This window comes from Cebus imitator, unplaced genomic scaffold (genome assembly GCF_001604975.1).
Source record: "Cebus imitator isolate Cc_AM_T3 unplaced genomic scaffold, Cebus_imitator-1.0 Scaffold577, whole genome shotgun sequence".
Classification (NCBI taxonomy): Eukaryota; Metazoa; Chordata; class Mammalia; order Primates; family Cebidae; genus Cebus; species Cebus imitator.
The window spans coordinates 243,015-255,799 of record NW_016107892.1 but is presented as its reverse complement, the minus strand read 5'-3'; the positions used below and the strand labels follow the sequence as shown (position 1 = coordinate 255,799).

The 12,785-nt window shown below is 52.5% G+C and overlaps 1 protein-coding gene and 1 long non-coding RNA gene across 4 annotated transcripts in view; one reads left to right on the top strand and one right to left on the bottom strand.

Annotated features, from left to right (window-relative positions):
* VAC14 (VAC14 component of PIKFYVE complex) overlaps positions 1 to 12,785 on the bottom strand; it is a 123,975-nt gene that overhangs the window by 74,596 nt on the left and 36,594 nt on the right. For both annotated transcript variants that reach the window (XM_017516261.2, XM_037734150.1), the window contains 2 exons: positions 4,242 to 4,386; positions 3,922 to 3,987 (listed from right to left, as the gene is read on the bottom strand). In XM_017516261.2, the coding sequence (XP_017371750.1) occupies positions 3,922 to 3,987; positions 4,242 to 4,386 (211 nt within the window). The remainder of the gene's footprint in view (positions 1 to 3,921; positions 3,988 to 4,241; positions 4,387 to 12,785) is intronic.
* Positions 1 to 12,785, top strand: part of LOC119469127 — a 22,569-nt gene that overhangs the window by 9,414 nt on the left and 370 nt on the right. The window contains exon 3 of one of the 2 annotated variants that reach the window (XR_005197943.1): positions 2,553 to 3,569. The exons of the other annotated variant lie outside the window; for it this stretch is intronic. This is a non-coding gene — a long non-coding RNA (uncharacterized LOC119469127). Of the gene's footprint in view, positions 1 to 2,552; positions 3,570 to 12,785 lie in introns of those variants that run through there. 2 annotated transcript variants of the gene reach the window in all.

Genomic DNA, 12,785 nt, shown 5'->3' with positions numbered 1-12,785 from the left:
GATCTCACCATCAGGACCATGGAGAGGACCCCCATCCCATGGGTATTCACAGGTGGGGCTATGGCCATTTTATAGACAGAACTCACTCAGGCAGCATGGCGGCTGCCTGGCTGCCAGGCAGCCGACCATTGGTACCTCTGGGCAGGGGAAGCAGCAGCCCCACCTCCCAAACAGGGACCCAGCAGGATGCTGTGAGCATGCACCCTGCAGTCTGCACTGTAGAAATCAGGGTCAAATTTTCACTTAAAAAACAATTGGATCTGTAGCTATGGGAGGATTTCTACACCAGTGCCAGGAATATTAATTTGACACCTGCAAATTCTTTTTCACAAAACGGATTTTCAGATAATGTCTGCAAGGAGCAGGCGGTACTGAGGAAACAGCCACTTATCTTGAATAATGGAAAGGCAGAGACAACTGAGGATGCCAGAGGGCGGAGACTAACGAGGTGTCACTTGGTGGAACTGGGGAACAATGGCAGACAAGACACCCCAGTGAGGCCACGCGCCCGTGGTACTGTGAGAGATGGCTGGCTGGGTCTCTGAGGCTCTGCTGCGCCCATGCCAGCTCTTGCATCACCAATACCTGAGCGCACTGTCCCCTGACAGCAGTGGCTCTCAGCAAGAGGAAGGAGCATGTGGGTTTATCACAACCGTCCCAGGAGAGCAAGACATTTGCAACACAGATGACAAAGCGAATGTCCCAAATATACAAAGGGCTGTTACAGAGCAATAAGAAAAGCAGACGAAGGATATGGGGGTTGAAGGGGGAGCTTTTCCAAAGTACATATACTGGCTGGGCATGGTGGCTCATGTCTGTAATCCCAGCACTTTGGGAGGCCAAGGCGGGCAGATCACTTGACGTCAGGAGTTCGAGACCAGCCTGGCCAACATGGTGAAAGCTCATCTCTACTAAATAAACAAAAAGTTTGCCGGGTATAGCGGTGCATGTCTGTAAACCTAGCTTCTTGTCTGTAATCCTTGGCTGAGGCAGGAGGATTCCTTGAACCCAGGAGGTGGAGGCTGCAGTGAGCAGACATCGCACCACTACACTCCAGCCCGGGCGGTAGAGCGAGATTCCATCTCAAAAAACCCCCCAAAGAACAAAAAATATACACCCCTCTCCACGCTTAAGAACTGGAACAGGAGAAAAAGACTACAAAACCTTCCCCTGGTGAAATCACGAGGAAATGAGGAGGGAGATATAACCACACACACGCTCTCTGTCCCGCTGCTGACGTGGGGGCTGGGGGCACGCTGGCTGAGACTCCAGCGGTGAGGAAGCAACTGAGGGGCAGGGCTTTAGTGTCAAACAGATCTGGCTCTGGGTTTGGACTCCACCACCTCCTGGCTGTGTGCAGGTCACAGGAACCCCTCAGAACTTTGTTTTCTGAACTGCAAAATGGAAGTAAGAGGACTCCCCGCAGACAGCCATTGTGAGGGTTCTACAGACACAGGTGAAGGGTCTAGCGTGGTTCCTAACACGGTAATGACTTTCTACAATTAAGAGTCTTCCACCACAACCAGTGCTGCAGGGCTGCCAAGCTGGATGTGCAAGCCTTCGCAGGGAGCACTAAGGTTCACTTCCGTGAGTGAGGACTCTGGTGGGAGGGGACCTGTCTGTCTATGTTCCTGCTTGACCAAATGGGCTTTCATGATCTTGAATCCCAGAGAGCTCCAATTCAAGATCAGGGCTGTGTATGGGAATATTTGAAAAATCCTGAGAGCCCTTTCTAGATATCGTAGAAAGCAAATTTCAGGAGAAGATGGGCTTTGTCTCGTTCATGGCTGTGTTCCCATTGTCAAACACACAGCACACCCTCAGGCTCAGCAAAGACAAAGCAGGGGACACTGAGGAATGTGATTCTGGAAAGGAACCAGGACGTGGCAGAATCAGGACTCACCACTGATGATTAAGGTCCCCAAATCCCTCCTCTAGAGAGAAGGGGAAGCAGGGGCTCTTCACTGCCGTTATGGTTCCCCCAACTGTCGTCAACTGTCCCCCAGAGCAGCTTCCATGCTCTCCCCAGTTCAGGCCCACAAGACGTGCCTCAAAGCCCTGACAACATTTGGCACTTCAGCAAATCGAGTTTCCACAGCCGAAGCCTGAACAGTGCTGTTTAATGGACTGCATCTCCGCCCGCTCCCTTTAAGTGCACACGCACACAAAAACCAATTTCCAGCACAGAAAGCTGGATGGGATTAAACAACTCAATTTAAAGGACTGAAAACTCAGCTGCTTCCAGCGAAGTCCTAGGGAAGGAACCAATCAGCAAGGTTCTGCTCTTCCTTTTTGTATTGAAATGAGGGATGTGACTGTGCAGTGAGTCACTCCCAACTCCAGGCAGAATGGGCCACGTCCACCTGGGCCTCGTACTGCAGGGGGTGGTACAGGAAGAGAGGGTGTGTGTGTGTGTGTGTGCATGGGGGCGGGGGGTAGGCAGGAGAGGCCAAGGGCACACTCACAGACCATCTGTTTTGGATTTTTCTGGTAATGCAGAAAACCTCAGAGGATCTAGAGGCTGATACCTGCCTGTCCATTTCTCTCTTCAGCCCAGGATCAGGAAAGTAAATTCAGGCTGCAGGACAGCTGCCTGGGTCCCCCCACAAGTCTGGCACCAGCCCAGGGAAAACCGAGGAGCCTCACTCCATGGGGCATGGTGAGCCACAGCACGCTCCCTTCCCCCAACCCAGCCTGGTCCATTCTCTGCAGTGTGGGCAGGTCTGCTGATTCACAAGCCGGCTGTCTCATGGAGATACAGCTCTGCCCGCAGCTCACAGTGCCTGGGAGCTCGGAAGAGGAAAGTGGGTTGAGGCTCGGCTTAGACCGTCAGCATCTGACACGCAGCCTGAAGGGCGGGTATGGACAGAGGAACGGGATGCTGCCGTGCAATGAGCATGCCCGGCTGCAAATCCTGCCGCTTGGCTGGGAGGCAGGGGAGCCCTGTAAAGGAACACCACGCAATAGGCACGGCTGAGAATGGTGTGCAGAAAGGCGTGTGTGACTGCAGAGACTCTTGCCCAGAGGACAGGAGGACCCAAGTGTCCCCTCCACCTCCCAGGCCAGCCTCTGCACTCTGGCTCTCATGGAGGGTTCTCCTGCTGCCTGGGATCTGGGTCAGCCTCTCCCTCTGCAGCAGCAGCTCTTGGTGGCCCCCAAAAGGCAAAGCTTAAGAGTCCAATTTCAAACTAGAGATCGCGATGGAGTCCAGCTGAAATGAGTAACACAACCAGCGCTAACTGAGCGCGCTGCAGGGGCCCGGCATCGTGCTTAGCATTTTATGTGGATCATTTTGCTCTTACATCCCCCGTGGTTACTACCCCCATCGATCAGACGAAAACTGATGCTGAGATGCGGAGATACTAAATGTCTTGCCTTTGGGCAGCCCGACCCCAAGACCAAGCTCCCCACCTGCCCTCTGCCACCTCCCTCACTGACACCCAGCCCCAGGTGCTTCAGAAGGGTCTCCAGTGATTTTTTTTTTTTTTTTTGAGACAGGGTCTCACTTTGTTGCCTAAGCTGGAGTGCAACGGTACGATCTTGGCTCACTGCAACCTCTGCCTCCGGGCTCAAGCAATTCTCCCGCCTCAACCTCCTGAGCAGCTGGGAGTACAGGCACATACCACCATGCTTGGTTAATTTTTGTATTTTTAGTAGAGACGAGGTTTCACCATGCTGGCCATGCTGGTCTTGAACTCCTGGCCTCAAGTGATCCACCCACCTTGGCCTCCCAGAGTGCTGGGATTATAACTGCAAGCCACTGAGCCCGGCCCCAAAGTGAGTCTTAAACACAGCTTTACCAAAAGGAAAGATGCACCGTACCAAAATAGGGATATCTCAGCTCTAAGGACCCATCAGTCACTAACAAGGGGAGGCAGGGCAGCCAACATTCCATAAGGACGGGTGGCAGTGGTGACTTACCTCATCTGACTCGTCCGATAATGTCTGCAGTAGGATAGGGAAGAGGCTGTCTGTGTGCCGGAACATCTGGAGAGAGAGGAGGGGTGCCTGTGAGCACGCCCCTCGCTCTGGAACTGCGCTCGGTGCAGTGTCCCGCGGGTCTCCACGGACCACTTCCCTCCCCGACCCACCGAGGACTCCTGGTAGCACCTGTCACTTCTCTGATGGCCAGGGTCTCTCTTGAAGTGCTATGACAAAAATCCTACCAACCACGGGCAGGCCCCAGATAACCAAGGTGGGCCCAGAAGAGGCTCCCTGGCTTGGAGGGGCCCGGGGCTCACCTTCCGAGGAGTTTTGATGTACAGGTGGTAGAGCCACTTGAGAACCGCAATCCTAGTCATCATCCCAATGGTCGTGTCACTGAGGTGGCAGTTTAGGACCTGTACGATCCCGTCGAGGTGTAGGGTCACTGGAGCTCTTTCAGTGCTGTGGGTAAGACCGGGAGGGAGAGCAGAGGTGAAGCCCACGATAGCCCTCTCCCATGGAGTCACGGCACCACCTGGGCCTGCACATCCTGTACCACACACTGCTAACCGCTGTTCTGGGAAGGGTGGTCCGGGGCCAGGGATGACCTGATCCCACACATCCTTGCTGGTCTCCCACCAGCCCTGCCCTGCCCTGCCCAGCCCAGCCCAGAGGCTTGAAGGGGGGCTTCTCTCTCTCCCATTCCAAAGGCGTTTGGAGCTTGATGCTGGGCTGGAACCATAACCATGTCTGGAGGATAAGGATGGATCTCCTGGGCTCCCGCTCACTTCCTTTTCTTTCTCCAGCACTAACCTGGCTTGTACAGGAGGAGAAACCCTCTCCAAGTCACTGAGCTGATCTGACCAGGCTCAGGCCATGACGTTTAGACCCTTTCTTGATAACACAAAATCACCAGATCCAGAGGAAGGTCCCAGTAACAACTGTTAACCTCTGCCAGGCCCTTCGCCAGCCACCTGACGGATGTTTCTCGAGTGAGGTCAGGGATTGAGGCTAGTCACTGTGCCTTGTCACTGCACCCTGCTCCAGGGCACTCAGCACATCTGGCCTAGGAGACACCTTGAGAGTTGCCTGTGAGGCCAAAATGAGCTCCTTTGGGTTGGGGAAGTGGTAACAGAGCCTCTACCTATGAGAAACTGATATTGCTCAGGAGTATTTTTGCTCTGGTGGGCACAGGAAGCCCCCTGGCTTCTGTGGACTGAAGCCTTGCTGGTCCCCAAAGTCCTGCTAAGCAGCCTGTGGGTCGCTGGGTGCTGCTGGGAGGCTAAGAGTTTGTTTTCCATCCAAAGCACTGCTCCCTGGCACAGACTGGATTTTCAAGGGTAGGGACATCATGGGTAGAAAATGTCAGGATGTCGGGGAGGCGCTCCTTTCCTACCGACTTCATTACACCGTACTTCTCAAACGGAGCCTCTAGGTGCAGGCCAGGGGCTGCGTTTCCCAAGGACCTGGGCCAGGCAGATAAGTCCCCTGCCGGTACAAAATGGTCTTCTGTGGCATTTCTAGGCTGCTCAATTATTCATGTGCATCAGGAACTGATGGCTGTGCTTTCCTCACTCGCCTGCAGCCTCTCTGAAGCTCATTTGATGTGAATCCCTAAAGGGTACGATTCTGCGCTCTGTAATTGCTGAGAGGAATTGCTATTTAATATGGTTTGATGATCCCCATGGTGCATGTTCCAGGGGCAAGAGTGGGTACATCTATCCTCTGGTGGCCAGGGGCTCTGGGCATGTGATACAGCCACAGAGCCCAGAACTGAGCCTCTGGGTGGGTAACCACTGTGATCTCCCTAGCGGCCACACGGCTGCAAGTTCCTAGTGTCTTCTGAGGATACCAAAACACTTAAATCTTTGCTAGTCTGAGACAGACAGGGACTGCACAGGCAGAGGAGTGCTGGGCGGTTTTAAACACCGGCTCCACCAATCTCTTAATCAGTTTCTCTCAAGTGCACTGTCCAGCAGAAATACAACAAGAGCCACAGATGTAATTTTACATCTTTCACTTTTAAATTAAAAAGGAGAAAGAAAAAAGTGAAATAAATTTTAATGCTATGTTTTAACTGACCCAGTGTATCCCAAATATTAGCATCTCAGCGTGTAATCAAGATAATGTCAATATAAATATTCCCAACCAAATACTTTATTTATATTCTATTATAATATTCTATTATATTCTATTCTGTGCCCTAAGCTTTTCGGACCTGCTGGGCATTTCATGGTTATGGTGCACCTCAGTCCAGAGCAGCCACCAGGTGCTCCGTAGCCACATGGCTATCGCACAGGTCACACGGCAGTCCACACCAGGGCTTTCTGAGTGTTTTCTTGTCATCTCTGGCAGCCAGCATTTACTGTTTTATCTCCCCGCTCCTCCTTTGCCCACCCTGGCTTGCCTCCTGCAGAGCTCCTTCCATTGTGTTCTGTTCCGTATGTTTCTTGGGCCGGCAGAATCCCCTGGCTAGAGAAGCTCGTGTCCTGGCGGTGGAAGAGATGTCTCCCTGCAGCCCAGGGCCTTATGCAAAGCAGGTGCACAGAAGCCACCCCACCCCCAACCTGGTCTTTCCTGACCCTGTGAGCCCCGAAGTCTGTAGTGAGCCCCTTTCCAGCAGGAGCCAGGGTCCAGGGTGTCACAAGGACCCCGTGCCTGGCAAATCACTGCGACAAGCTTAGCTGAAACAGGCCCCAGGGAGGAAGGCCTTGTTTTCCCTCGTTTCCCTGGGAGACTCGGGACTACCCTGGAGCTGCTGGTGAGGAGGTAGGCAGTGCTATGACCAGGTCCCCTATTCCACGGGCATGGGGAAGGCCTAGTGGTCTGAGCCCCCGGGGGAAATAACAGCTCTGATAGTAACGAAAGCCATGATGGTTCTGAAAAGTGAACGCTCTGCTGGGCACTTTCCTACACAGCCTCACGTCACTCCTTAAAAAGCCCTGTGACCTAAGGCATGCCACTTCCATTTCGGAGAAGAGGGAACTAAAGCACAGGGACATGAAGTAACCCGCCCAAGGTTACACAGCCGGGGGTGGTGGGGCTGGTAGTCTGGATCTGATCAGTCTGACTCCAGAATAATCTCACCCGCAACACAGCTCAGCTTCCTGACCAGGATAGCAGGCTCAGAGAGGGTCCCTGTGGCATCACCTCCACTGTCTCCTGGGAGGGGCAGCAGAATGGCAGCTCCTGTGTGGACTGGCCCCTCCAAGCCCAGGGAATACCTGGCAGCTCCAGGAGTCAGTGGAAGGAGGTGAGCACACATTTTTCAGTGTATTTTCTTGTCAGAAGGGGAGACGGTGGCTCACATCTGAAATCCCAGCACTCTGGGAGGCTGAGGCAGGAGGATGACTTGAGGCCGTAAGTTCGAGACCCAGCCTGGGCAACACAGCAAGACCCCACCTCTATTAAAATTTTTTAAAATTAGCTGGATGTGGTGGCACATTCTTAGGGTCCCAGCCACTTGGGAGGCTGAGGTGGGAGGATCACCTGAGCCCAGACAGTTGAGGCTATGGTGAGCTATGATTATGTCACTGTACTCCAGTCTGGGTGACAGAGCAAGACCCTGTCTCAAAAAAAAAAAAGAAAAAGAAGGAGAGACACAGGACACGGGGGAAGCCTGATGCTCCCACCTGTGCAGGGCACATTTAGGATCCAAAAGGGCCAAGACACCAGGCTGGACAGCCCCTCTGCAAGCAGAGCTCTGAAGTGCACAGTGGTCCTCAGATGCTGCTGACCAGCCTGTGGGGCCTCTCCTGCAAGGGGTGCTGTGTCACGGCCAAAGAATGGCAGCATTTCAGGGAGCCGGTATGCGAAGTGGCAGCACTTTTCGTATTAACATTCTCTGACTAGCAAACACCTGAACACAGCGAACCTGAAGATACGGGCATCTTCAGGCTGCTGCTGAGGTGGTCCTGCCGTATCCAACCCAGAACCTCATCACTGAAAGGGAACTCATGGGCAGGTAACCCAATCCTTCAAGGCACGGATGAGCAAGCCCCAGGTCGAGGCAGTACGAGACTTGTCCGAGGCCATGAGGCCATATATCAAGCACTCATTCCCTGGGCTGGAGACACTCCCCCTGGGCCCCTCTTCCCTTGCCTGGCTGGAGATGGAGGTCATGGGAAGCAGGTGAACCCTAAAGCGCCAGGGAAACTGATCTTAGTGCCTGGGAAAGGGAGGGTCAAGATCCCTGCTGCTGTCAGCTCCCAGTTGCTCTGCTGGGCAGGGTTGGCTGCCACTGCCAAGCTCTGTGCATGCTCAGCAGGGGAACTGGGGATCTGGGACCCTGCACCCTACCTAGAGGGGCACATTGCATGATGCGCTCAGCCTGCCAGCTGGCGGGCTGGAGCCTGAGATGTGGCACCCTGCTGTCCCGGCTTACCTTACTCATCAAGAACAGAGGGAGCTCACTCACAGTTTAAAATACATTTCAGCATCAGTTCCAAAAAGTCTAGACGAGTCACTCCTGGGGGCTTCTGAGTTATTTCAAGGTGTCTACAAAATTCCATTTTCACGGAGCATTTTATCATAAAGCATCTTATAATGAATGTCTTAGACATACACGTACTATAGTTTTCAAATGCATGGCACTGCTACGGCTATTAAAATACAGACTTACTGAATAATGCTTCTGATACTACCAATAAATAATAACAAGTTCCAGTTGTTCTCTCTGGGAGACAGCACTTCATTTCTGTCTAACTTTTTATGGTCTTCAGGTTAAATCTCTAATCAAACTAGAAGAGAGGTAAATCTAAAAACAGAGTTGCTTCTGAAAGTGAAGTTGCTTTTTAAAATATAGATAATTATAAATTTTTCCAATCAGCAGATGCTAAAAGCTGGGAAATACTGATTTCTAAAACTTTCTGCCTGCTTATGTATAGGGCAGCCAGCTACCCCAGAGCTGGTGTCACTGAAAACATCATGACCCCTGGCAACTGCCTGGGCGTCAGAGGGGGGACTGTTCATATAACATCTGTTTGAGAACTGCATCAAATGAGTTAGGGAGGCCAACTGCAAAACTTCTGGAATTCTCCAACTGCAAATAATAAAGTTAAATGCATGGGGTCTGGAGTCAGGCAGATCTAGCTTGAATTCCAATTTGGCTACTAATTAGTTGAGTGACTTTGGGCAAGAAGTGAACCTCTCTGGGTCTGTTTCCTTTTTTGTAAGATGGGAATAATAAGGTTCTTGTAATAACCACTGTAGCTAAAATGTATAAAGTGCTTTCTGTGGACCAGGCACCATGCTATGTTCTTTACATGCTTAAAAAACTTTTAAAAATTATTATCATTGAGACAGGGGCTCTGTCACCCAGGCTGGAATGCCGTGGTGCAATCACGGCTCACTGCAGTCTTGGGCTCCAGGGCTCGAGTGATCCTCCCACCTCAGCCTCCTGAGTAGCTGGAACTACAGGAATGTGCCACCATATCCAGCTCATTTTTGTGTGTTTTGTAGAAATGGGTTTTTGCTATGCTGCCCTGGGCTAGTCTCTGACTCCTGGGGTTGGCCTCCAACCAGCCTCCCTTGGCCTCCCCAAGTGCTGGGATTACAGGCGTGAGCCACCAAGCCTGGCTGTTCTTTACACACTTTAACTCACTGAAGAGCCATGTCCCTTTGAGGTCAGTACTATCATTACACTGAGTTGAAAGATAAGCAAACTGAGGCGGGGGAAATCAAGCTACTTGCCCAAGGCCACAGCCAGGCATTCTGGAGTTAGGGCGTGGATCCAGGCAGCTGGCTCCACCACTCAGAGCAGTCACGAGAGAGAGCACACCCAGAGGAGACATTTCTCTTAACCCTTTCCTCAGCTGCAAGCATGCTTCCTCCATCCTGGTTCCTTCACTCTCCACCCCTCCCTGGGGAGTCCAATTTTCAACCACCCATGTATTTCCCCTGCTCTGGAGGGTGAAGGAAGCCAGACCTAAGCCACCTCGTCACCCCCTGCTTTTCCAGGTGGCTTTCTTCTGTGGCGAACTTCTCCAGCATCGCAGGAAGAGGGGAGATGAGGGAGGGGGAAGAGGGAGGCTTCCGCTCTTGGGTTTAGCCAGTAAAATCTCCCTGTGTTTCGGTCCAAGTGAGAAATCTTTTATGAAAAGATCTGGGATGCAAGGATTGCTTCCATGGTGATCCTTGAATTCCTGAAAGTGCATTCAGAATTTCATGTGAATGTGCATTTTGTGTGTGTGTGTGTGTGTGTGTGTGTGTGTGTGACAGAGTCTTGTTCTGTTACCCGGGCTAGAGTGCAGTGGCATGATCTTGGTTCACTGAAACCTCTGCCTCCCCAGTTCAAGCAATTCTCCTGCTTCAGCTTCCCAAGTAGATGGGATTACAGGTAAGTGCCACCACATCCAGCTAATTTTTTTTTTTCTTTTTCTTTTTTGCTATGTTGGTCAGCCTGATTTCAAACTCCTGACCTCAGGTAATCCACCTGCCTTGGCCTTCCAAAGTGTGGGATTACAGGTGTGAGGCACTGCACCCAGTCGTGGATGTGCATGTTTTTGGAGGAGGGTCCATAGCTTTCATCAGGCTCTCCAAAGGTCAATGGCATGGCAGTTTTCTGCCAGGCGGGAATGCCTTTCTGCCGTGGGAGGAGTCTCCATTCCGGCTACCATCATGGGCAGACCTGAACTAAGTAAACTGGTGACCTCATGTGGTGCCCTAGGCAAGCAGTGCACCTGAAGAATCGCAGGGTGGGGCTGGCTATCTGGTGACCCTGCACGATCCCACTGTGTCCACGCTCAGTCTCACTGTGTCAATACCACCTGCGGGAAAAAGGTGGTGGGCTGTGGCCTGAGCATCTTGGCTCTGGTTTTACAAGGCGCCCACCTCTTGAGCACAGCTGGTGACACAGACTATGCAGCTGCCACGCAGGGACTTCTGTCACCAGGAGTCAGGAAGCACTAGATCATTTGTTGTTTTTCAGGTAGGACGGTTTGGATTTTAGGTAGGATTTGACATCGGCTCCTGGATGATAGGTATAAACCAAAACCCTGGTTCCAGTCTAGTGGTTCCTGGCCTTAGCATAAGAACTGAGGGATCCTATAGGCCTGTCCCAGCCACCACAGCACAGTCTCTCCAGCGAGACAGCGGACAGCTGTGCCCCCTCCGCATCTCATGGGTTAAGCCCTACCTCTGCCTTCTCCTAGACCTCCCCTGACCTCCCCCTCAATCCCCACAGCCCAGATGACAGAGACGAGTCTACAACAGGCTTTTGGCTGCCAGAGGGAGGATCCTGCCGTTCCCACTTGTGACGCCGTCTCCACAGTCTCCAGTGCAAAAGTTAAGTCCTCTGCAGGAGGACTGATGTCAGTCCCCGAATGTCTGTCCAACTGCTCCCTGGGTTCCAGGAACCAGTATCTGAGTCTGCCTCCCCGCTTCTTCTGGGACGCTCAGTTACCTGGAACAGAGCTCTTGACTGCCCCAACCACACCTGCTCTTCCTTCCAGCCCCAGCGTGCAAAGTACATCAAGACAGTCAGGGTCTGGCTCACACCAAACTTCTAGAAGGCAGTCTTTCCCTCACCTCTCTCCTGCCTACCCCACCCAATCCATCAGCTAGTCCTGTCAGTTCTACCTTGAACATGGAGCTCAAACCCACCCAACTTTCTCCACATGCTGCCCCCTCCCCAGCCTGAGCCCCCATCCCCTCTGATGGGGACAACAGTGGTGGCTTCCTGGTGGGTCTGTGTCCACCCGAACCCCTCCGAGATCCACTGTCCACAGAGCAGTCCCTGTTCTTCCCTCCCTTCTTACCCCTGCCATGAAAGTAATACTACTAACCCCACAGGACTAAGACAAAGCTAAAGGATCCAACACAAAGGTTAAGGACCACGCTGGGCCCTGGATGCCTCGCTGCAGTCCCTGGCGTTGACTGTTATTCGCAGCCACTCTTCTCAGCGCCTGGGCTTGGGCACCATGGCCCTCCTTTTCCAGTAACTTCACCCCTCACACAGCAGTTGCTCCCCTTTCCAGTAACTTCCTGCCTACTTCTCTGCCTCGCCACTAGAGTAACTAAAGGTCAGGGACACATTCGGGGCGGACTCTCATCTTGCAGCCTGCAGCGGTGAGCGTGGGCAGGTGCAATGCAATGCGTGACAACTAAGTGAAAATGAGAATGGGCAACGTTCACTGATCTGCTCCACCAACGTGGGGCTGTCTAGGGGCACGTTTTATACTCAGCTGTACCTGCGTGCTTGGAAAACATGCTTGGGGTGCAGAGGGAGGAGGAGAAGTTCACAAATGACATCAACAGGGGAGGGGTCCTAGGGGTCTGGGGAGGAGAGCCTCTTGGGGCAGAGTCCGCATTTTCTCTTCATGAGTGACTGGCTCTCCCAGGGCCCAGGTTCACTGTCCACCTCAGAGGGAAGAAACCCCTGTATGAGACCTGCTGTCCACTCCAGCCCCAGAGGTGCCAATGCCACCCAAAGGAAAAGTGACATAGGCAAGTCCAAGGGATTCAGGCCAGGGCAGAACAATGACAGTGCTTTCCCCTGGGAGTCCCATCACCTTGTGGGGGGTCTGGAGGGAGCTGCAAAGAGAATTATTTTGCTGCTTGGCCTGCACTGCCCCCATGTGGAAGACTGTGCCATTGCAGCTGACCTAGGAGCACCGGAGAGGACAGCTCCTGGGGCCTGTGATTTAGTCTTAATCTCAGAGATGATTAATGACTGCCCATGCTCCAGGCTGTCCTTGAACAGACTTCCCCTTGTCAGTCCTGTTGGCCCCACATCATCCTGGACAAACAGAAGGCGCTGAGTCAAGGCACCTGTAAGTGTCTCCCTTTTATTATCACAACTTGCATTTACTGACCTTCAATAGCTTAATTTTTTTTTTTTTTTTTTTTTTTTTTTTTTTGAG